This window comes from Channa argus, chromosome 7, assembly GCF_033026475.1.
Source record: "Channa argus isolate prfri chromosome 7, Channa argus male v1.0, whole genome shotgun sequence".
In the NCBI taxonomy this organism is placed as follows: domain Eukaryota; kingdom Metazoa; phylum Chordata; class Actinopteri; order Anabantiformes; family Channidae; genus Channa; species Channa argus.
Genome location: NC_090203.1, coordinates 13,447,959 through 13,471,962, shown reverse-complemented (window position 1 = coordinate 13,471,962; position 24,004 = coordinate 13,447,959). Strand labels below are relative to the sequence as shown.

The following is a 24,004-nucleotide window of genomic DNA, read 5'->3' as shown; positions in this document are numbered from 1 at the left end:
TCTAATATAGATTATAGTAATTTAGATGCTGACCAAAATCAGCTGACTGTTTCAAGGCCTTAAATCACTTGCATGCTGGTTCTTTACATCACTGTGATAACTTAAACAAAAGCACATGATAGTGGATTAATCAAATTAATCGATTTACTTTGAATTGCAAGTGTATTATGCGCAGAAATAATCAAACTGTTGCTGCAATAGTTTAAATGATTTATATAATGTTTATTAAAATATATAAAAGACAAAATACATATATGCATAATTGGATCAACGATGAAATATGCATATACAGTAAAATAATTATACAGTAAAATGATAATAGATTTTTTTTATACATATAGAAAGGTATTTTTGCATTAAAACTGGCAGTGGTAATTTTATACTCCCCCCCCCCCCCAAAAAAAAAAAAAACAGGAAACCCTTCAGTCCACATCAGGCTTCCCAGAGGAAGAAGCCTTTGTGAAAAGCTTGAGAACAGCAGCACCTTTACACCTGAGATCCAAGTTTTGGAAAGGTCTCACAGAGAACGACAAAACTACTCTGATATACTGTATAGCTTCCTGGGACTTCAACTAACAGCATCAAGAGGTTGTTCAGTCGAATGTCCTTTGATCTATTCCGCTCTGGTATCTGTACCCTTACCGAAAGTTGGTAATGATTGCAGCAGTCCTTGCAAAAAAGAAAAACTTCAAATTTGTGCCACACATTTTTTTTGTTAGTACACAATAATTTCACAAAAACATCCTTCCGGTCCATTATCATCTGCCATCACACTACATGATTCCTCAATAATGTCAGGATTTATCTGTATAGCTTGTAAGAGGAGAATATAAAGATCCTGGACAGTGTGTGAGACACTCCCATGGGATGACGTTAAGTCCTTCAGACTGGTGTGGTTGGTTGTGGTTGGTCCTGTACAGTTTCACTGCACACTGAGGACCGTCATGTCTGGTGGTAATGGTGGTAGTGGTGGTGGTGGTGGTGTTCGTGGTGATGGTGGTGCTCATGGCGTTGGACCACAGGAACCACAAATCCTGGGCTCCCAGGTGGGCCAGACACTTGCTCTCTCTCCAGGCTTGGCAGTACAGGGTGCACAGATGGTTGCTGCTGAGGGTGGGACTGAGGGGACATCTGAGTTTTCGATGGGGAAATGGCCTCCCGGGCTTTGGCCCTCAGGCGTTTGCTGTGACTGTACTGCAAAGGGTGCTGATGGTGGCCGGTGCTTTGGACTTGGTGTGGTAGGTGATATACATCCTGACCTCCGTGACCTGCTGCACTGCCACTGTGCATCATTGTTTGGAGAGGGGGGTGGTAGCCGTGACATTTAGTATATTTGCCACCTACATTGCCTCCGTTATTTCCTCCTGTGCCCCTGTAGTTTCCTTTGGGTGATTTGAGGAACTGTGTACCCTTGTTTCGAGACTCTGTGGGGTTGTAGCTATCGCTGATGACCTGTGAGCGGCGCTGGTGAACTATCGGGGTTTCTGGTTCCTGGGAGCGGGAGCGACTCTGGCTCTGGGAGCTCCGACTTTGAGGTTCCTGGGGAGGGAAGGTTGGATTGGTACCTAAAGGACAGAAAGGAACAGGCAGAGTAGAGATAATCAAAATGTACTTAAAAGTGCATTACCAAAAATAATTTTCAATACCGAATTTTAACAAACTAAACCAGATTTTGGGGAAATTTTACATATGTGGTGACAACCATAACAACAGTTGTAAAGGAAGCTAATTGCATGGTTTTGATAGTATGTTGGTTTGGAAATGCCTATAAGTTAGAAATTTCTCTTTATCACAGTGTTAAATTAAAGCAATCCCTGACATCATTTGTTATTGTTTTGTTACTGTAATATAACATGAATTCTAATCATGGATAAATATTCACCTTCAAATCTGGAGGTGTAGTTCTCTATACCAGCCAGGTCCAGGTAGTGATTCCTCCTCTCTGTATTCTCATCCACACAGTAATGCTGACCTTCGGTGGCCGGCACATCATTGCTGTGCCCTCTGCTGGTAGAAATAGGTAACACAGTTAATGGGCAAATAAGAACCAATGGTTCACACATTATTCTGTAAGAATTAAAGCAGTGCACAACAGGCAAGTATGAAAAAAACAAAAGTATTCTGTATTTCTGTACTGACCTGATATACGAGGACAACCGTTTGTCAGCTGAACGCCCCTCCTCTTGGTGAGAGCGATCTGAAGAAAGTACACAGATAAGTCCAAAACACTTTCAAATAAGACTATAAAGGGCAACAATGACTTAACTGAGCTGAAAATTATCAAGAAGCAGAACTGGGTGACGCAGCTAAAGTGTTCTAGTTTTCTTTTTTCTTTTTTTACCTGTCCCTGTTTCTCTTCTGTGGCACCTTGGCTCTGGGGTGACAGTCAGTTTGACACGTAGAGTCTTACTCTTGTTATGGCAGGACTGATTGACAGAGGCATCGACCACGTCATAGATAGTGTGCATCAGACTGGACATGTCCTTTAATGACAGAAAATCACAATTTTTAATGAAGGCCTACGTTTCACAGTCAGTTCAAACTTTTTATTAGGATTTGAACAATTTAAATTTACTACAGTCAGAAATATTACACCTAATAGACACACACACACACACACACACACACACACACCTCTTTTGTAACTTTCCCACTGTTGTCAAAATCATACAGGGTAAAGATCCACTCCTGACGGTTGTCATCCTCCACAGACACATCACACTCCAAGTCCTGTGGATACAACAGTTTCTTTAAATATCCAGGTTTGAATCTACATCTTTCGGTCTATACTATACTATACTATTCGTCTATATTATTCTACCTCTACAGTAGCTCAAAGACACAGTTGTATTTATAGCAGGAGAGGGCAGCAAAGTGCATAACATTCACCTACCACAGCTATGGTCTTCAGTATGTTTTATTCATTTGTTAAGATGAAACAATGGTTGTTCTAATTAATCTTGCAAGGAAAACTGCTATTAAAAAGAAGAATTCGTGTTCATCACCAGTTCTGTCCACCTTCTAAGAGACCTCAGGGGTAGAAGCAGCCGTTGATGGTTCCGTAATATCTCTCAGTACACATAATCAACAGCGATCCATAAATTCAAACAGGGTATGGTGTGGGGCAGTGTAAATATACAGATAGAGGTTCTGTACGCCGGGCTGAGGAAATGCAGCAGCAGCTAAGATAAAGGTTACACAGCAAGCTTTTCACTCACTTAAACACGAGACAATTTCAACACTCATTATTCTTGGCTGGTGGCAAATGATTTACGAGAGACCTTTTCCTGACCAAAGAAAAAATCTGGTCACATGAAACAACACAAGATCACTCTTGCGTGCACTGATTTAATTTACTGTCTCTCCATTGCATATTGCTTGTCTGTGTTCCAGTGCTAAAACCGTGTCCAGGTCCTCGATCCATTACAGAGCTTACACACATAAACACATATGCTCCTGTTCATACTTATTTTTCCTATCCAAATGAAAAGAAAAAAAGAAAAACCATAACATTGGCTGAATATGAAAACGTCTTGAAGAAAAAGCCTGGGTGAAAATTAAACCTTTGTGCTTTGCTCGCATACTACCCCTCTGTTACAGGCAGCTGACTTTACACTTAAACCGTATTTCAATTGAAACAATCAGTCACAGTACACAGTCGCAGTGTTGCCAGATCAAGTAATATAACTTATTACATCTAGGCTGATGCGCTTCTTCCCTGGGGCTTTGTTGCCATCTCTAGGTATCTCTCGCTCTCCATCCTCTGAGTGCAGGTACTGCAGGTAGGTTTCACAGCCCTCAGCCTTCTCTGGAGGAAGAACCACTGTCAACACAAGAGGGCACAACTCAAACCACTGGTTCCTCTTGAGCCACAGTTCCAAAGAAATCTCAAAAACCGACCAGATTATTTAGATGTTAATAATTTTGTTTCTTAAAAATGAAGCTGTTACTCCAAAGAAACATACGACCATTACAGCTAATTTTTTTGTACCTTTCTGCTCATAGTATATGTGCATTATTTCTTTTAGCCCACAAAATTAAAACCAAAAACAACACTTTGAATTTGTGTCTTTCAATACTTAAAACTATGATTAAGGAAGAGATTACAGAGAGATTTTGAAATGTACACATGATGCCCTAGATCAGTGTGCAAAAAGACATGATTCTCCACCTACCCTCTAGGGGGTAGTGTTGCTCTGTGAATTGTCCTTCCTTGGGCTCACCATTTGAATACTCCTGTGACAATAAAAGAAATAAGGAGAGAGGGGAGAGGCAGGGGAGGAAGATACTTGTCAGAGATGTAAGTGAATCTACAGTTCAGACCACAGACACAGAAAAAAACAAACAGATCCAGCAAAAGCATTTCCTACTCAGATGAGAGGGAAAGGGCTGGAGGCTCCAGTGCACTTTGAACATCTGCACGCTTATTGTGTTTCACTGTCTGGGATACGGTGAGTGTAGCCACAGCCAAGCTTACAAGATTCCTCCAAGCCCTTCAAACAGACCCTTCGCATCCATCAAGAAAAAAAAAAACTATAATGCACTTCATCTGAGCTCTCTCTCTCTTTCTCTCTCTCTCTCTTAGCCAACCTGGTTATTATCATCCTGCTCAACATGGAACCCACTGAGAAATGTCTAGAGTTTAGGAAAAGTTTTGTTGTATTTCTCATTGAAAATTTGACTCTGAGGAGTTTGGCTTGTTTAAAATAAACCACACAATGAGTTCTCAGCAACATCTGTGTATTTATTTTGAATGGAGAATAATTGCCAGATGGAAATTTCCATGCAGATAGGATGGGACTGATTAAATACACTATTCCATAGCCATAAAACATAAGTGGGACAAAGGGGTGGAGGGGAATTTGGATTTGCTATCATATGTGAATAATCTATATCCTGCCTACAATAGAGCCACAATGTATTCATAACCATGGCACTTGTATGCAGAGGCTCTTGCATGCGCACACAAACACACACACACACACACACGCACACACATACACACACACACCGCCATTTTTTAATTACAACTGGATTGTGGAAACAATGAAAATTAAGTGCAGCACAGGCCCTAAACCGCAAGTATTTAAACAACAAATGATTCATCTTATTTACGTCACTCTCAGTCCTCTAAGCTGCTCCACACACACTTTGAAATAAAATCTACCAGATTTAATCAAGGAGGCCCACTGAAAAGAGACAAATAAAAAACAGATAGATGCTAGAAAACAAAAGAACTCCATGTACCTTCAACAGAGCCGAAGCTCAAGCGAGAGCCTGAACATCTGCATGTGTTTAGGTGAACAAGCCCCCCTCTCTCTTCCCTTTCCCCTCTTTCTCAGAGTAATGACAGCGCCAGGGCCTGCGGTTTTATTTAACAATCGCATAGCCCGTGACTATTCCTCACTTCAGAGGATGATACCTCAAACCTGTAATACAGCCCTGACCTTCACCACTGCTGGTGAGGGCGGCCGATTAAGTCCCAGGGTCATGGCTTGGACACCCACTGCAAATTGGCCACTGGAGAAATTTAGAGAAAACAGTAAAGGAATAGGAGTCAAGCCTTGGGGAGGGGAGGGATATAGGAGAGGGACAGGAAGTAAATGAGAGGAATAAAGAAAAAACTGAGTAGCAGAGGAAAGAGGGTACCAAGGAGGGGAAAGGAGGGACAGACAGATAAGAAGAACAAAGATGGGAAAAGAGAAATGCAGATAAGAGTAGAGGCAGAGGAGGACTGTATTTGTTTGAAAATAGATAGGGCCTATCTACTGCTAACTCCAGTCCCTGTAAGTTTAGAAGAAGTGGATGTGCGTTTTAGAGATTCTGAAAGGCTTTTGGATGAGGTGGAGGCCACTAATACCGGGCCCCAAAACAAGCAGTAGTCTTGAATCACCAGCACCTAAAATTAAGGTGCATTGCTACACAAACACATACAGTTTCCTATCTTTTGTGGTGGCTGCAGCCAAGTTGTTGTTAATTTTCTGCACTGGATGCTTTTATCTCCTCTCTTTGTACCAGAGTCCCTTAATGAAGGGCAGTGTGTGAGGAAGAGGAAGTTCACACAGACACAGTGTTTTGCAGCTCAGAGACACATCAAAGACAAGCATTGATTCTTCACATCTTCACTTCCATGAGGGTGCAGAGCAAGGTACAAACACCTCTAAATGAAAGACAGGACACACAGTTACATATAATAATACAAATCAATCAGCCAACTGCCAAGCGTGAACCTCTAATTAAAATTCAGATATCAGGAGGCGTCTCGCTGGGTGCACAAGGAGAGGACCAGCAGGGGTTATGCTGAACACATGGCTTCCCCCCACCTCCATGCTCATTACACCCATTGGGAGAGGTAATGAGAGAGCAGGCTGGGCCTGACCGCAGTCTGCAGTTTAACGTCTAAACACATGGCATCTCCATTCACATCGCCCATGGTGTCGGGCTCAAATCTGCCCACCACATATGTAATTAAATGCTTTCTGGCATTTAAAAGCCCTCATTCTTTCTCTATCAGATCACAAGCTTCTCTGTAGGCAACACAAATGTGTTAGCATTTTGGAGCAAAGTGCTCCTTGTTTTCTACTAGTGGCAAACACCTGAAAGCAATGAAATACACATCTACACAGTGTGTGATATCAGGTATAGGGAAGGCAGATGAAAAACTACATGTGTGACACAGATGCTGATTGCTTCAAGAATGACAAGGAATGATAGCGTATTAGATCTCCATTATCTTAAAAAAACTGTGCATGGGAAATATTCACTGACAGTGTTCCATGTAACCAGGTTCTGCCTCCCAGACGCCTTGACATAAGAGACAGACAGAGAGGTGTGTGGTGTGATGTTTGTTCCTGTTTAATGCTGCAGTTCTGCCAAGCTTCCCTTAAGCCTCAGCCTACTGCCAGACTTTTATGTGGGATAGGGTAACCAGGGGAAGCTTTCATAGCTCCCTACCAGGTGACATCAGACATCCCCCAGCAGTCTCACTCTCTCTGCCTGCCTACCACCCATCCTCCCACTGGAAAACACTGCACATCTTTGTTCTCTCATCCCTCCTCCAGCTCAGCCCCTAAATATAAGTGCACATACTTCTTATAGACCATTCTTTTTTGAAAATCACATTTTCAAAAACAGGAGAGGCTGACATAAATATTGTTTACACATTTTCTCTGGCCATGGGGTATGGCAACTTGATCAGAAGAGTGGATGTGTATCAAAGTACAAACATATGCTGAAAAAAAATACAAAAACAGCACACACTCTGGAAGCCTCCTCATATAATTCTGAAGATGTTTTCTGAAATATTTCAGCATAATATTTCAACTTGCTGTTTTAAATAGTAATTAGCATAAAACTAAAAGCAAATGCACAAATAAATAAATAAACCATAGATGCTTTTGCTGTTCACTTAAGTGTGGTTTGTTAATTGTTTTCAAAAATGTGGTCTTTTTGCATAGTACTTAGAAGGGCAGTCTACACCATGCCAACAATCTTGGTTAGGTCCTTAATGGCATGCAGAGTGTCCTGATAGACAAACACTGAGCTTCTAACACTGGATGAGTGAAACACTGTTTCCCAAGGTGTGCACTGTTTTTAGAACTACAAATTCACCTGGATCTGACACTTAAGAGGGTGCCACAGAGTGGCCTTGATGCCCACCGATGAACCAACATGCCTGCTCCCACTGGCCATTAATTGATGACTGTGGGGTTCCCGAGTGATGAAAACGAGGACTGAACAGCATCAATACAAAGAAAGGACCACGGTTTCATAAACAAACTGCATACACCACAGAATGGAAATGGAGAGGGAATGGGGCCATTGAGAAAGAAAAACCCACCATTCCAAAAGAAACCAACCTGGCCTTGACTCAAAACCAGATGTGAGCGGTTACACTGAAGGAGAGGGGGAAGGGGCTGAGGTTGAAAATATGGGGGGGGTCTAACGATTGATGGCTAGTTGCACAGCTTTTGTATCTTCTCATGCATCATATGTTGTGCATCTCTCATATGTTGTGCTCCTGAAGCCTGAACAGAAACACGCCTCAGTCCAAGTCAGGGTAATTCTAGTGGGCATTGTCAACAGAGTACATTGACCTCAGCTAGTGGTGCGAAACAATATTAAAATAAACAGAACTAGATATACTGTTAGACTGCCTAATGACATTCGTTATGTTTGCAATATAAACGCAATCTGAAAAGTGTGTTTTTAATTTTCAGTTAATGCTGTTGCCTGACTAAGCCAAGAACCTCTGTAAGGGTTTGGATCCTTTTCAAGTATCAAGCCTCTCAAACATCACAACCTTGCATTTTCCTAGACAGCTAAAACTTGCTTTTGCCTGCTTATTAGGGTATTTTATCTATGTATAAGTGTGTCATGGTGTGTCTTTCTATGAATGGAAATTAGATCAGAGCAGAAGGCCATCCTGTCATCTGGACTGCCCCCATGTGGCAAAGATGGCCCAGATATGGCCCTTTCAGAGTACTGGAACTCTCTTTGAGGTCAAACAGGAGGTAGACCTCTCCCTTGGCAGGACATGAATCACTGGGGCGAATCCTCTTCGGTCCTAGTACAACAGCTGTGGGGACAGATGAGCATGCTTGTCTGTCTATGTAAGAGCAGCACCACTGAATGTCACCCACTCCCTTTAAATCAGGAGAGATCTCCTAAAATCTGCACGCCCCTCCACTCCCCTCCTCATGCCATCACTGATCTTTCTCTCACTTCGATTACGACCTGCTGGATGGCATAAACAAAGATTAGCATCGCCGGCTGACCACCCTGCATCTGTCACCAGTGCTGTAATCAGCTTGCCTTCATTAAAGGGGGCTTTGATAGGAGCCTGATGTAATGGATGCACTCCTTTCTGCTGTCAAACAGGCAACTGGTGAAACTTGAAAACCTAATACCATTTAGTGGAATCTCACTGTTGAATATGGGTCACGCAAAATTATTAAACATAAAGTAGTATTAGATAGCATAGTAGATGACAACACTGTTAATGTGTTACGAAAGAACCACAGAAAGTGTGTTGCTTTAATTCAGATTAAACAGGGCTCGGTTGTGTAATACAACTCTCTCTGCATGGACATTTATATGAGCAATGCCATGTGTTTTATGCACTCAAACATTTAATGATCTGCTATCACAAAAGGGTAGTAAAATGTGTTCTTTAAACAGTCACAAGTGACACAATTTTAATTTTACTTTGTTCTGGGATCTTAGCAGGTTATAACTTGAGACTTGAATGTTTTGGCTTCAAATCTCAAGTTGAATTTTTATAGGGTGGGTCAAGTTCGTGTTTCACATCTAAAATCTATCTTACATGCCTCAACCAACAGTCAAAAGCCTCAAATGATTCAATTCATAGTTATACACGAAACAGAAAAGCATGAAATCCTCCCATTTGACATCCGGGAACCAACAGATGTTTTTGGTTGACAAAGCAACCATATCAAATGTTGCTGCTTAATATTTTTTTTTATAGTCAAAAGTTTAAATTCTGCAACAAATTGCAGCACAAAATGTGAAGATGTACAGAAGCTAAAACCAGAAAGGGGACAACATACTTTGAGCAGGCACACACACCTGAGTAACAAGAAAGAGGCGAGTGTACAAGTCGACAGCATATCAAAGCCAGCTCGGGGCAAACAGACTCAAACAGGATGTTCCTCTGTTTCTGGCCTCCATATGAAATTCTGTAAGCTCCCGCGCAGGCCCCTGGCTCTTAAGCCCAGCCAATGGGGAGTGCGTCCAGGCCGATAAAGCTGAGGGGATTTGTTCCACATTCCACAAGCCCTTTAAACAACACAGTTGGTCTCCAAAGGCTAGTTTATGAGTGAGGTGACTGCAACGCCAATCCCATTACAGCCCAAGGCAACTGCATCTCTCACACAGTCATGAACTCTCCACAAGTGTCCTGCTGAGCAGCATTTGAAAATGATCAAACAGTGCTGTCATGTGGTTTAGTGTGAATCAGCTATTCACACTCATTGTCTGTCCATCATCAAAGCTTTGTAAGCACCTCTTCAACTTGTCTGCTTCTGTTGGGTGAAAATAATTTCAGCACAATCACTGTCACCTGTACTTTTTGTGTACTGTAGTTAGTGTCAGGTTTCCAGCTGTCTGTCTAGTATTGAGATGTCACTTTTAATTGCTCTCACCTGTGAGATAAACCACCAGCACCACTGTTTTCACCGCTCGTTTTGTTAAGCTGTAAGGGATTTGAGTCACAGGTTTGAAAACCGGGTCTGGCAGTTCATAGGGGCAATGTCCTGTGGTTGGAGGCTGGTGGAGCTACAGGCATTACAGTGCTCCTGTGGGCGACTGAGAAATGTAAACAAACCATGTTGGGGATGGACAGCTGCGTGCCAATGGGTAAGAGCAGCAACAATACTCAAGCTTTTTATGGTGAGTGGTTCAAAACTGTTTTTCAGATGAATTCAAGTGTGTCTTGATAAATGTCACCTTTCACTTTCCACAAGTTTTTATGAATAGATTACAATGTGGATGAATAGGGTATCACTATCTTGTACATTTTCAGTGTGTAGGTTGAATTAGTACAAATGTCACAGGCTTCACAGTTTTCAACCTTTTATCCATTACTTTTGGCTAGTTCAACTGTGCATTCCTTAATTTTGTTCCTTTAAATATTTTTTACCTTAAACTAATAACTTAAGCTGTTTATAAATCAGTCTCCTTATGGTTATCAGTCATTTTCAATAACTTTTACATAGGTAGTTCCACGATTGTTTTATTTATCTTAGCTATTTCACCTGTTTACCAAATGTCCTACTTCTAGCTAAATATTTCTCCCTTTTCCCGTTACTTGGGAAATTTCCACATTTTGTTCATGAATAAAAGTTTTTAAATTATTGTTATTTTTTGCTTTGAGTTAACTATTTATTTTTTCAAGTTACTGTAGCTATTTCAGCGCATTTTTATTTGGCTAATTTCCCCCTTAGCAAAAATATGGATAATATTTGATATAAAATTACAATTCCAAGTTACTTCATTTTGTTTTTTGCATTAGCTGAGCTTTCTAGGAAACCCATAGCAAATACAGAAGCACCATTAGGGGTACTCATCTGTTTGGGAATCACTGGACTACTTGAATGGTGATGTGTATCCACAATGACATTTTGGCTGCTTACTTAAATCTGAGGCATTTCTGCTGCTAAAAGCTTGTACACTGGTGGATGAGTTTACAGGCTTTTCACACACGTCTTCGAGCAGGATATTAACAGGTTTAGGCTCAAAACCAAAGCTCTACAGTCCACTTCTACTCCCTGTGGGTAACTCACACAGAGAAGTACAGACCCATATGACCGACCATGATAAGAGGAGCTTATGCAGCCGTAACTTATCACTTAGTAATGTAACATTAACTCTCAACATATCCATCTGGGAGGTATATTGGGCAAACAGAGACAGATGTCTGTTGTGCTGTATTATTATTGTATTCGGCCCTCAGGAGGAATTGGACTCACTAGTTAAAAACAGCCAAAATGCAGTATTCACTACAGTAGGATGCAAGAAGTAACCAAGGTATAAAGTCAAGCGCACAGGCAGAACCTCTAATAACTCATCTGCTATAGCCTAACTATTCTCAGTGACACTTGCCAAACCTCAGGTCTTAGACATGAGACACCACTTGTTTGCATAATTGGTACTGATCTTCCTTACTATGAAATATTTAAGGTTTGAGGCCCACATAGTTTAGATAAAAAAATGTCTTGGCTTTGCAGACTGCTGCACAGTTTTGACACCACATATTTTAAATTTGACACAGCTGCTATATATTCATAAGTCATAGGTGCACACGTGGATGCCTCTCTTTTATCTCCTGTCTGTCTATGTTGTTGTGTAACTCTCTCACTGTTCAGTACTGCTGTTTCCTGCAGCTGGTTGGGACTGCCAGTCTCAAACAAAACAGGAATTCTTGACACTGCAAAAACAGGCTTAATTCCAAGCTGTGAAGTTCCTCACAGATCTGGAACTGGACACTGGGCCATCACAGGGTCAACACCAAGTGTTTTTCCTCAGGATTCCTAATATTACACTCATGCTGGGTGCAGGAAGAAAAGGAGACTCAACAATCTTCAGATACTGTGAAGGAAGCCCGGTTATGTAAAATGGACTGTTGCCAGAGGCCACTAGATGTTATGTTTTGGCATATGAGATTCAACTTCCCATGAAAAAGGGGACAAATTTGGAAGCTAAAAATGAACAGATGAGATGTAGAAAAAAGAAAGTAGCACATGGGGCAATTACTGGTGCACCCAAAGCAAGCAACGCTCATTCATATTTCTGTTGAATAATTCCTAAACAAATTATTGGTTGGAAAAATGAAATATATACAAGGATGAATGTATGATGAATACATTTGGACACGCTAGCTACAAGAATTCTAACATATAATGCTGCAAACCATGAGTTATAATTTTTTATTTGTGACACATCATAGCACTATGCCAGTGAAACTGGAACATCTGTGTTTCTTACTTTTGGACTGAAACTGCCATGTGTGCTCTGTAGTGACCTGGCTGACTTTGTTTGAAACACAGTTCCCCAGTGTGAAATTCTGTAACGTAATTCATCCATGGCACAAGCAGAGATCAAAAGGCTATGGTGCAGAGGGCAGCTCAGCTCAGCTCCACCTCCGTCTACAACTCAGTTTTTGCACCAGAGCACACAGAGAGCTGCTGCTTTCAAAGCCATAATTACTGAAAACCAGGACTCTGAGACCATGAAAGAGTGTGCACTTAGCCATGAGCTCGGTTAGCTTGGCTGCTTGTATACGTTATTCTTATCTTATCTTATGTATAAAGGTACAACCCTGATGCTGATGCTTGCTCTCTATCACAAAGCAAGTCTGGGGACAGTCCACTTAAAAGCACTAAGGGTGACACTTGATGTTTGATAAAAGTTTTTGAAGGCAGACTTATGCTTCAGAAAGCAGAGGGTGCTGATGAGTATTACCACTTTCAAACCTATGAAATAATCAGGTGCTACCAGGATAGAGACGTTCTCAAAGCTGAACACATGACACTGTGGGTAAAAGTTCAGATATTCTGATACACTGGCATTCTTGGAGTGATAGGATCAGTCGGCCCATATCAGCATAAAGAAATAGGGGCAGGTTATATTGAAAGACCTTGCAAAGTGACTATGCTGAAGATTTTTGCTGTTCATTAGGTGCCACCAACTCTTAGTGCTTTTATTGTGAAACTATCTACAAAACTCACTCACCATTGATACCATGAAATAAAATCAAGTGTGTTGTCCTTGTCAAGCACCTCCTATGAGCAGATGGTGTTTCTATAAAGACTCTGCGAGGCGGGGAGTCATCTCAAGGAGAACTGCTGTTTATTTGAACTGAGCCTTTAGGTAAACAAATTGCATGGCAAACAGGGCCAGGTCAGCATTTGAAGTGGATGGGCTCAGGAAAAAAATGGGTGGGGGAAGAAAAGAAGGGGGCCTTTAGAGGAAATGAGGACAGTGGCCCCTTTCAGCAGAGTTTCATCCTCTCCTTTATGTCACATATAGAAAGAGGACAAAAAGGTATTTGGGTATATAAATACACTAAATTGAAATAAAATACGATGAGTTCTTATTTCATATCAACACATTAGAAGAATCCTTCTGAAACCATTTTCCTCAAATTAAAAAATGATCAACCATGATAAAAATAAGCCACTTCCTTTTAATGGAGACCCATTGAGGGTTTTGATGACGGGAAGAGGTTTGTGTAACAAAAGCAACTATCCAGTCATTTCCCCACTAGAGAGGGATGTGATGTGCAGGAGGAGGGTTACGCCTGTGCTGTCTGCAGAGCCTGGATCCAAGCTTTGAAGCTCTAGTGTGTTTCAACAGCTAACTACTTTCAGATGGGACTGTGGTGTTTTATGAGCTGAGTAATAGTGATACCTACACATATGCAGGCCTGGGGTCCCAAAGAGGGGTAGGCTTTGCTCGGAGCTAAGAGAAAGATGCCCTTCTCCTCGGGGGTGTTGGTTTGGGTGTGTGTGATAAATCTTCCCAATTCTGTATTTGAAATTGGATGACATAAAGATGGATATCGTGTAAAGTCTGTTCACCTATGAACATAGTTCGGCTATAAATGAGGCATTTCTTCAAAGTTACAATGAACATCAAAGGAAATTAATGCATCCATGTATGGAATAAACATTCAAAGTCATGGCAATGCTCCAAGTATCGTGTATAATGTTGGAATCAATAACCTAGAACATCTAAATATAAGAAATAAGTTAAAAAGAAGCCAAGATTTTACCTAAAACAAAACACAGCATCACAACACAGAGTAACAATGCCAGGAGTTATACGTGCCCTCAACTTTGCTTTTATTTTAGCATACAGGAAACCAAAGTTTGTGGCATGTGTGGTGTTTCACTCTCCAGACTCAAACCTAGCAGGGAGTCAGGTTCAGGAATGTGGAGCAAGGATGAAGTTTCGAAGCATTCAGAGGTGACTCTACAGCTTTTTTTTTCAGGAGGAGCAACACAGAAGCTGAATGTATCCTCAGTGCAAAGTACTAAAGTTCATGTTGCATCATAACACTAACAGTGTTGATGAGTAGCTCAAAAACACTTGGCTCCAACTTCATTTTGCAAAAATACTGGACATTGTTTGGGTCACTGATTGGTTTGAGGTTTTGCAGCTCATATGGTGCAGTCACTTTGTTCTGACACCTGATGATGATGACCAGCATTAAAAACTTCCCAATTTTAAAATTGTGGTTAGTTGGTGTAAATCTGTTGTAAGTCTCTTTTGCTAATGCCGTAAGCTATATTGTTTAGCTGAATGACAGATGAAAGTTTTTTAAGCAAGGCTGTCCTAAATTTGCTGCCACCATATTTGTGGGTCTTTATGAATCCTGTTGGTTTCTGAGTTATGCCTTATATATACTTGCTTGTATCATTGAACATCATTGTTCGCACACCTTCTCCATACCTTGTATATCTGTTGAAGATTTAAAAGGTTCGCCACTAAGGTTGTATTTCTTCTTCATGTAGTTCTTTCTTACATCCCAAATAGAAGCCAGGGTGACAATCAAAACTGTTAATGTTGAAATCACGGCAGAGAAAATGGCAACAATGACACAAACAACAGGTAGACGCAGGTAGTTGTGGACAAACTCAAAATAATTTTACCCAAAACATCCCATCCTGTCAACTGGAATAAACTTCAAAAGGATCTTAAATTGAAGGAGTAAGTAACTCATGGTTGAATTTAAAAAGACTGCAGCTTCAAGAGAACAGTTTTTAAATGTTCACAGTAGCTTTTTGTTTAATTGACTCAAAATTATTTTACTTCGTATCAGCAAGTCAAGGTTGAATGTATGACTGGATTGTAGCTATGTTGTTGATGCTTCTGTCTTGGCCAAATGTGGTTTTACCTGGTTAAAAATACCTGAAATTATAAGCATCCTCTGTCCTCACTGAGGTTATCACATCAATCAATTAACAGTGGCCATAATGATGGCACATACTGTAATAACACCACCATCAACCATGACTGAAAAAAATCTATAATGTTCCCCTGGCTTTTCTAAGGCTTGGGAAATGAAGTCCACTTGGAAAAGAGCTAGGTCTTTCTAAGGGGGAACAGGGGTTTATGTGGAAACATACCTTACACACTAAAATGTAATAACCTTTGAGTCTCCTGGTGTTTTACTTGGCTGAGAGAAGCTCAAGATCAAACACAGACTTAGATCCAGCAGTCTGTGCCAAAAATGTCAGTGCTAAGCACTGGGCTCCAGCTTCAGGTATTTTCTTTCCCCTGGCAAGGAGCGAGAGCAAAGACAGTGTTAACCCTCGGCAGGGCTGTCCCAAGCAGTCACCAGCAGAGCAACTGTGCAGGGGAAGTGAGGTCTCCCTGCTGTCATCTGTGACCATGTGTGTCCGGATTGTTTAGTGTCACTGAAAACCTTCGGTGGCCAACATTCAGGAAGGTGAGATATTCAAATTGACAATGGGGCTGAGATATCTCTGAATACAAGAGCTTCATTCAATAAGTCTGGACCTAATAGCTAAAACAATGAAGGAAGTGGAGCAAGTGCCAGTTCACTTGTCCATAAACTTAATATTCAGTTTTTGAGCTGTAGGGGAAATGCAAATTATGCATACCATCAATTTAAACAATGCAGTATTTATGTGGATAAAGTATTGTTAGAGAACAACAGAGCCTGTCGACAATTGTTATTTTGTATACCAAGACTGATATAGCTATACTTGCATGCTTGTATTAATAATCTACTACCAGCACCTCTCTACCTCCATATTTAACACTTTATATCCTAGTTGTGAAGGACTATTTTTGGACAGGGTGACAACATGAAATCAGTCCTCTATTACAACAATCCGTGGGGTTGCATTGGTAGGAAGGTAATCATATTTTTTTTATTGTAGAATTGTTGTTTTTTTCTTGCCAGTGTTGTTTTATGTTGACTGGATTCATTTAAATAAATAGGAGAGCGTTTGTCATGCACAACTACCGTTGGTCTGAACATGGCCTTAGAGGCATGTGTACGCTGATTTTGTTATCTGTCCTTTATATTTATTCTACAGATATCAATATTCTCATCCGACTCTTGGAAGGAGCACAGACCATCATATTTCCCAAAGTGTTGAACTATTCCTTTAAGAGAAAAGGTTTAGATTGCCAACTGTGCAAAAGGTTCTACTGCGCCAGGGTTAGAGGTCTCTGGTTCTCTGTGTGACTTATGAGTGTGTAGTAATTTGATTGTTGTAGCTGCAGCATTGTTAAGAAAAATGCAACACTAACGCACATATAAATGTAATGTTAAGAGGTTCAGGGAAGCTCCAGCATTTATGCATTGTAAGGACCTGTGTAAAATGTGAGTTTCTAATCAAAAAAATGAGAGTGTGAGGACTTAAAAAAGGCCCAATATCTACTTTCGAAGTGTCTCTGGGCAAGACACTGAACCCCTAACAGCCCATTCCCATCCTCAGCTGTGCAGTGCCGGTCCAAGCCCGGTAGAAATTGAGGAGGGTTGTGTCAGGAAGGGCATCCGGCGTAAAAACTGTGCCAAATCAACATGCGGACAATGATCCGCTGTGGTGACCCTGAACTCACCGGATAAGCCGAAAGGACAAGAAACAAATAATCTAGCAAATAAGCAAACTGCTTCAACGTAAAATCAGACAGCATTAATATCTGCAGAAAAACAAACAATGATTCTGCCTGCAGTGTTCTAATGTAATTATCTGTTAGGAACGGGTCACACAAGCCACTCTTTGCCTCTTGTTCACCCAGTCACTTAAAACATACAGACAGAGAGGGAGAGAGGAACTCAACCTCTGACTCACAGCAAAAGACATGCGGTGATACACATTTAAACACACAAACATGAAAGAATGGCTAAAACAGGCATCTCATCTTGTGACGAGTGTTAAAGGCGACCACGTGATGATGTTTACACTGACAGATGTTGGTTTTTGGCAAATGGAGACTAACACAGAGAAACATAACAGTTTAACAACAGCTACAAGCTATTACAGAAATGAAGGCGAGGTCAATGATCACATCCTGCCCAAACAATGCAGTGGACAAAGGGGTCTCCACATAGCTCCTCTTCCTTTTTACCATAAAAACCCCTAAACTATCTCACCAAAGAAGAAAAAACACACCTTGAAACCCCCCTTCCACCTCCTCCTCTTTTCCTCTTCCCTGCCACCTTCTTCCACCCCCTTCCCACCACAGACCCTCTCCCTGCTCCAGGATTTTGCTGTACAAACCAGGAACAGATGTCTGCCGGGGCCGTGCTGAAAGACCCCGCTGTTCTGGATGCCAGCCACATGCTTTTCATTCAGAGATGAAGGCTCACAGCTCGCCTTCTTGTGAAGCCAATTTCAAAAAAAAAAAGAAAGAAAGAAAAAAAGGTGGAAAAACTCTCTAAAGGCCTTCAAGTCCCTTCAAAAGGAGTACATATATGAGTACACCTTTTCGTCTTCTCTCCATCATGTCTCACTCCCCGGTATTGCTGACACAAGGATGGGTTATTTTTGTCATTTGTGGTTGTTAAGGAGGCAGAAGTGAAAAGTCACAAGATGTTGTTTATGAGATTATTTCTCTAAAGAAGTCAGCTCAGACTTCAGTTTTAAATGTGCAGCTCTGTGTACTGAAAAATAAAATGTCATGTAGGGAAACAGCCTTAGGATTACACAGACATCCCAGCCTCAGATCCAAATCAAATACTGCAAAGTCATAATTAACATGATGAGAAGATATACCCGAATGCCCAGCAATGAAATTGTCCAAACAAAACATCCATTTAAAGCAGGACTGCCAAATGAGGATTTTTATGTAAAGGGAAAGTCTTATTCACAGATTCCAAATGAAAGTAAAAAAACAGCTTACAATTAGTTCCACGCACTGCTTGGGAACTTTGCTCTTAACCTAATTTATTATTGAGGGGTGAGAGCGATGTAACTCAAAATAAATCTGTGTCTCAGAGCTTTTGGCACATCATTACATCCAACTCAATCTTAAGCCTTTTTACCCCAAGTGTGAAATTATTAACCTTTCAAAGCAGAACAACACAGGCCTTTGTTGTGGAGTTAAAAATGTTGACACGCTCCATCTTCACAGGCCAAGTCTGTGGGATGCTTTAACACAAAAGATGGTGCTGAAAGGCTGAATTAGCCTGTCATTATTTGGGCATCCAAGCATGTCTGTTTGAAGCCCCAAAATGAAGCACTGTGCTTATGTGTGTGAGGGTCCAGACTGTTGATGTATTGATTTTTCTATAGGTGAAACACAATGGGCCTTCACAGAGTTTTACTGCTAATGGAAACAGGTTTAAATACACACAGCGCTTGGAGTCTTCTGCATTTTACATATTTATTTACTAGACAATAAGCTAATTTTAGGGGTGGAGTGGGCATCTATTCCTTGAACTCCCGTTTAGATCTCACCTGTGAGGTTTCTACATTACACCAGGTGTTTGGACAAGTAGATTTTGTATTGAACACCTGCAAAAAGGGGTAAGAATCTTGTTGAGTGTACCCAGGATGAGCCAAGTCATCCTTCTGAATCACACTGTCTTTGTCCACTCATACCACACGTTAAAGAAGCTGGGATTACACGGTGGGGGCAACCTGCCAGCTGCAATCTTGGCTCATGGTCTGCAGAAATATCAATATTTAAAGAGGTCTTTGCATCCTTTTGATCTTTTGTTATTTCTTGGTAAAACAAGGCAGAGCATTCAGGATCTGCTGAATAGAAATGGCAATGCTTGATTAAGGAGAATTATGGTTTACACAGACAGATAATGGACATGGGCTCTGTTAGTGCTTGTTTTTTTGTTTTTGTTATTTTTTTTTTTCTCCCTGGTAATACTCCATCGCTCAGCCCATCCCCCAGGACAGGCAGGGGGATAGAGGGGTGAGGGTTCGGAGGCTCCACTGATATCAGAGCCCTTTTATAACTCCCAGCTCTGCACTTTGAAGTCACAGCCAGACAGCTCAGGAATCCTACTCCCTCATTTGACAATGAGGAGGGGGGATGGTCTGAGCTAAACAGTGTGTTTGACCAATCCCCTCCTTTAATGAAATCATATGTAATTTTAACTGTCCATATAGCTCATCAGCTGGGACGAAGCAGTAAAACTACTATCTGGTTAAAACCATCTTCAGAAAAAGCTCAGAAGGAGAAAAAGTAGCTGGTCTTGCTCTATAAACATCAAGACCCTAAAAGAATTATACCATTAGTGCTATTTTCAGTTTGACCTGGGCTTGTTCAATCATGGTTTAAATCCCAGACATCTAAGAGCCCATAATCCTGTAATTATGTGTTCGAAAAGTGACAACGTAATCCGATTGTAGCAAAGAATTAATTAGCAGTGTGTGAGATCAAAAAAGAAAGTGGTATTATTACTGTACAGAAGAGATAAACTCTCCTCAGATCTCTGCTGAAAGTCTGTCAGATGGGAAACTGTACAGCGTGAAAAACATCCCTGGGGACATCATCTACTGTATCTTTACATTAACGTAGGTGTGGACTCATTTCAAACACTATGAATAGAGCTGTCATTGTATATGAGCAGGTGGTCGCATATTGCCTCAGCAGCACAATAGTGAGAAGAACATGCAACATATCATCACAGTATCAGTTTCATTCATGTTTTTTTTTTTTTCACGGCTTTATCCTACGCATTACGCTTAGTTGGTAAGGCAGTGGTTCGATGCCTGGTCGGGACTATGTCAAAGTGTCTCTGGGCAAGACACTGAACCCTTTCCCATCCCCAGCAGTGCAGTGCCGGTCCAAGCCCGGTAGAAATTGGGGAGGGTTGAGTCAGGAAGGGCATCCCGCGTAAAAACTGTGGCAAATCAACATACGGACAAATGATCCGATGCCAAAAAACAAACAAACAAAAAACAAACAAAAAAACAAACAAAAAAAACCAAACAAACTAGAGGGTGTTAATATTTGGCTGATTTGGCTAGTTTTAGCAAAAGGAAGGTTCCAGGATTAGGATCCAAAACCTCTCAGTAGAAATCAATAAAATTTAAAGAATAGTTTTCATTTTATTTCTGATGCAGAAATTATTTACTCTAATAATTTACCAATAAAAATAAAGTCCCATGTGTGAGTAGCAATTTTATAGGGGGCGGCTATAGCTCAGTTGGTAAAGGCAGTTGCTTATGGACCACAGGGTGAGTGGTTCGATCCCCGGCCCTGGCTATATGTCGAAGTGTCCCTGGGCAAGACCCTGAACCCCTAACAGCCCAATCCCCCTCCCCCAGCGATGCAGTGCCAGTCCAAGCCCGGTAGAAATTGGGGAGGGTTGCGTCAGGAAGGGCATCCGGCGTAAAAAGTGTGCCAAATCAACATGCGGACAATGCAATTTTGTTCTGTCCACTTCCTGCTCAATCAATTCTAAGTTAGTTTGAGTTGGTTAGATAAAAACTGATCCAACTCTGGTCTGTGAACAAGCCTCTAATGCTGGTTGCACTAATGACAGCAAATAAATCAGGGGCATGACGTTGATAGAAGTGATGGTGGGATCCACCTACTAATAACTGCCAAGCGCATGCCTTTGGTGGTTTCCCTTCAGGGGAGTGTGAACTCAGGCTCCTCTTAAGCGAAGTAAAGTTCGCTTTTAATTTGCCGTGAGTGGGCGGTTTATAGCTCTGATATAACCCATAACTCTTACACTATTACAACCACCCACCTCACAGATTGTCAGTACCTCTGTGTGAACTTTTCGCAGTTTGTGTCCGCGAGCTCGGGACTCTCGTACCCCTCAAAAAAACAAAAACAAAACGCCACGCTAATTGAAGTGATGTAATGTTATGCCACAGAGGGCTGCCCACTGGGAGCCGCACTAGAATGGGAGGCATTGAGGAAAAAGACACAGCCCTGAGTCATGATGCCAGCAGCCACAAGAGCAAACTTTATATGCCTCAGTCTGAGAAATGACTACCTTTCCATCCAGCGTGTGTGTGTGTGTGCTGCCCTGCCAAGCCGCTTCACACACAAGGTTCATGGCTGTCATAACCCATCCAATGATGCTGGCAGGGGAATAACCGCTGCAGTGTTGTGCCAGAGCCAAACATCACAGAAAGAACAACAACCTACAACTTTGAAAAGACATCAGCATGTCTTCGCACATACTTGTGAACATAGTTCCCTTCCCTTTAACTAATAAAAATGTAAATAAAAAACTCTCAGCTCATCAAGGGAATGTTAACAGCTTCCACCAGACAACACTGAAGTGCTTGACGGATTCATCCCATCAACAAATGGAAACACACACCTGGCGCACTTTTTTCTTTCATAAATAATAAGCCTCCTAAACTAGATCAGTAAATTTCTTTCATTTTATTGATTTACAGTTTTTGCTTTTAGGGACAGAAATTAAAACCTGGTTCCACAAAAACTCAGCACAGAGAACATTGAATAGTCTGGAGGTCTTATTTTCAACCAAACAAGCCGATTAAATTTGTCATCAGGAAGAAGAGGATAATATTTGGTGGTGGGGGGGTGAGGGGGGTACCTGCATGTTCTTGAGCTTGTGGTCCGTCGTGCTGTACCTCTCACATTCCTCCATCCCTCTCCGGAGGAAAGCGTTCACAACAAAACTGTCTCCTGAGACACGGAGAGAACACGGCGATTATCAGGTATAGATCTCCGCCTACTCGGGTTAATCTACAGTGATACTTTCTAAACATTTGGTATACAAAATGAAGTGTCCTCACCTTCAGGGTTTTCTCTGCGCTTACACGCTTCAGATGATCGGAAAACAGAGAGAGAGGATGCAAACAGGCAATTGTTAGTTTGATTTAAAACTATAATGCAAATATTTAAATAAAGGGATACATTTGTTTATTTCCTGTTTTCAGCTTTATCTTACCATGTTTTGACTGAAGTTTGCCCATTCTTAAATCCCTCTTCAGCGGATCAATAAACGCTCTCCAAAATCCGACCGGAATAAAAGAGCCACTCACTCAACACCGTCACATTGTTTTTGTTTTGCAAAAACGGAAAAGTCCAACTTGATCCAAAGGCCGATAGTTAAATCGCGTGTTCATTGAATCGGAAGTTGCCTGTGTGAAGAAACAAGAAACGGTCAATGAGAGACAAGGTGGACTCACTGTCTGTCTTCACACCTCGATCGTCGCCAACTGAATGTGGCAGCGCTCTGACCACAGCGGAGACCGAGGAGCGAGTGTGAAGACCTGAAAAACACCTGGTGTACTTCCGGTTAAGACTTTTAACAATAAAACACCAATCTGTAGTACTGTCAGAACAAGCTATTAAGTACTGCCATTATCCACGTTGTTTTCCCACTTTGTAGGCTGGAGACAAGTGTGACCTTTTATTTTATTAGAGTCCAGTGAGGTTTTTTTTTATAAAGGTTAAGTACTTTCTGTGTATTTAGGTCAGCATCCGTTTCAACATGTTTATACTTTCTTTGAGGGAAACCAAACTGATTGATTCCCAGCCTTTCAAAGTGTGTTCCTGCCTAACTTTCATTGCTGCTGACAAGTGCCTAATTTAGCTGTACAAAAAGGAGAAATCACACACTTTAAGCAAAGGTACTACACTGGTTATATATTTTAACAAGCTCCATAAATAAACGTAAATACATTTAATAAATTAAATAATAAGGCCTGATGATAAGGTTAAATCAACTAGATAAGTTTTTAAGCAATAGCCTATATTCTCTATCGACTAGCATAATTATCTGGATGTCCGTTACGGGTTATGTATTTTACTTGATTGTAATTGAATGTAACGAAATTCTATGTAGTACTATTTTGAAATTTTTACGTTATTTTCCGGTTTGATTTCTGTTTTTTTTTTTTTAATTTTATTTTTTTTTAACTTGACACTTGGCAGCTCTTGAAGCCGAGCGTAAAACACGTCCTCTGTTGGTGCAATTTTCGTTATAGCTCCATTCATGTTTTTTAAAATAGACTTTCATATTTGAATAATTTATTTAATAAAATGAAATTGTATGGATTTGCTCTAGACAAAAATAGTCTAAACTTTAAAATATAGGTTAATGTTTTATTTTATTGTTAAGGTATTTGATCATGGAATTTGATCAAGGAAATTAAATGTCTTTCATATCATGAAGAAGTAAAATAATTTAAGCTGGTTTATTTAACACAAACGAGATTTTGCTTTTGGTGAGTTTTCTGACTTATTGTGTGAAGGAATAAACACAAAATGTAGAACAAAAGCAATAGTAGGAAAGTTTTTATGTTACCCTGTGTTGCTGTTAAGAGGCTGCCCACAGTAGATTTCGCAATTTAATTTTTGTAGGCTGTGTTCAAGCGATGCTAAAGATACACATTTGTTTATAAAAGAAAACCAGGAAAACGTGCTGTACCTTCAACCCGGCAGACATCAAAAGCTCCCCATCAGTTATAGTTTGTTTTCTTTGGCAGGGCACAACATGGCCCAGTGGTGGGACGCATGGCAATGGATACAAATATTCAATTACTAGGGA

General features: G+C 40.9%; 1 protein-coding gene across 3 annotated transcripts; it reads right to left on the bottom strand.

Moving 5' to 3' along the window:
- Window positions 1-351: 351 nt before the first annotated feature.
- Window positions 352-22,703, bottom strand: nkd2b (NKD inhibitor of WNT signaling pathway 2b). 3 transcript variants are annotated; one of them, XM_067509834.1, is made up of 10 exons: window positions 22,400-22,703; window positions 22,245-22,271; window positions 22,043-22,134; window positions 4,176-4,236; window positions 3,696-3,823; window positions 2,635-2,730; window positions 2,342-2,483; window positions 2,140-2,197; window positions 1,883-2,007; window positions 355-1,565 (listed from the first exon to the last, which is right to left on the bottom strand). In XM_067509834.1, exons 1-10 carry the CDS (start codon window positions 22,422-22,424, stop codon window positions 943-945), a joined length of 1,377 nt encoding a protein of 458 aa, XP_067365935.1. In that variant the 5' UTR covers window positions 22,425-22,703; the 3' UTR covers window positions 355-942. The 3 variants fall into 3 exon arrangements, with proteins under 3 accessions (XP_067365937.1, XP_067365935.1, XP_067365936.1); XM_067509835.1 differs by having other exon boundaries at window positions 1,883-2,004; XM_067509836.1 differs by lacking the exons at window positions 3,696-3,823; window positions 4,176-4,236 and having other exon boundaries at window positions 352-1,565.
- Between the last annotated feature and the right edge of the window lie 1,301 nt (window positions 22,704-24,004).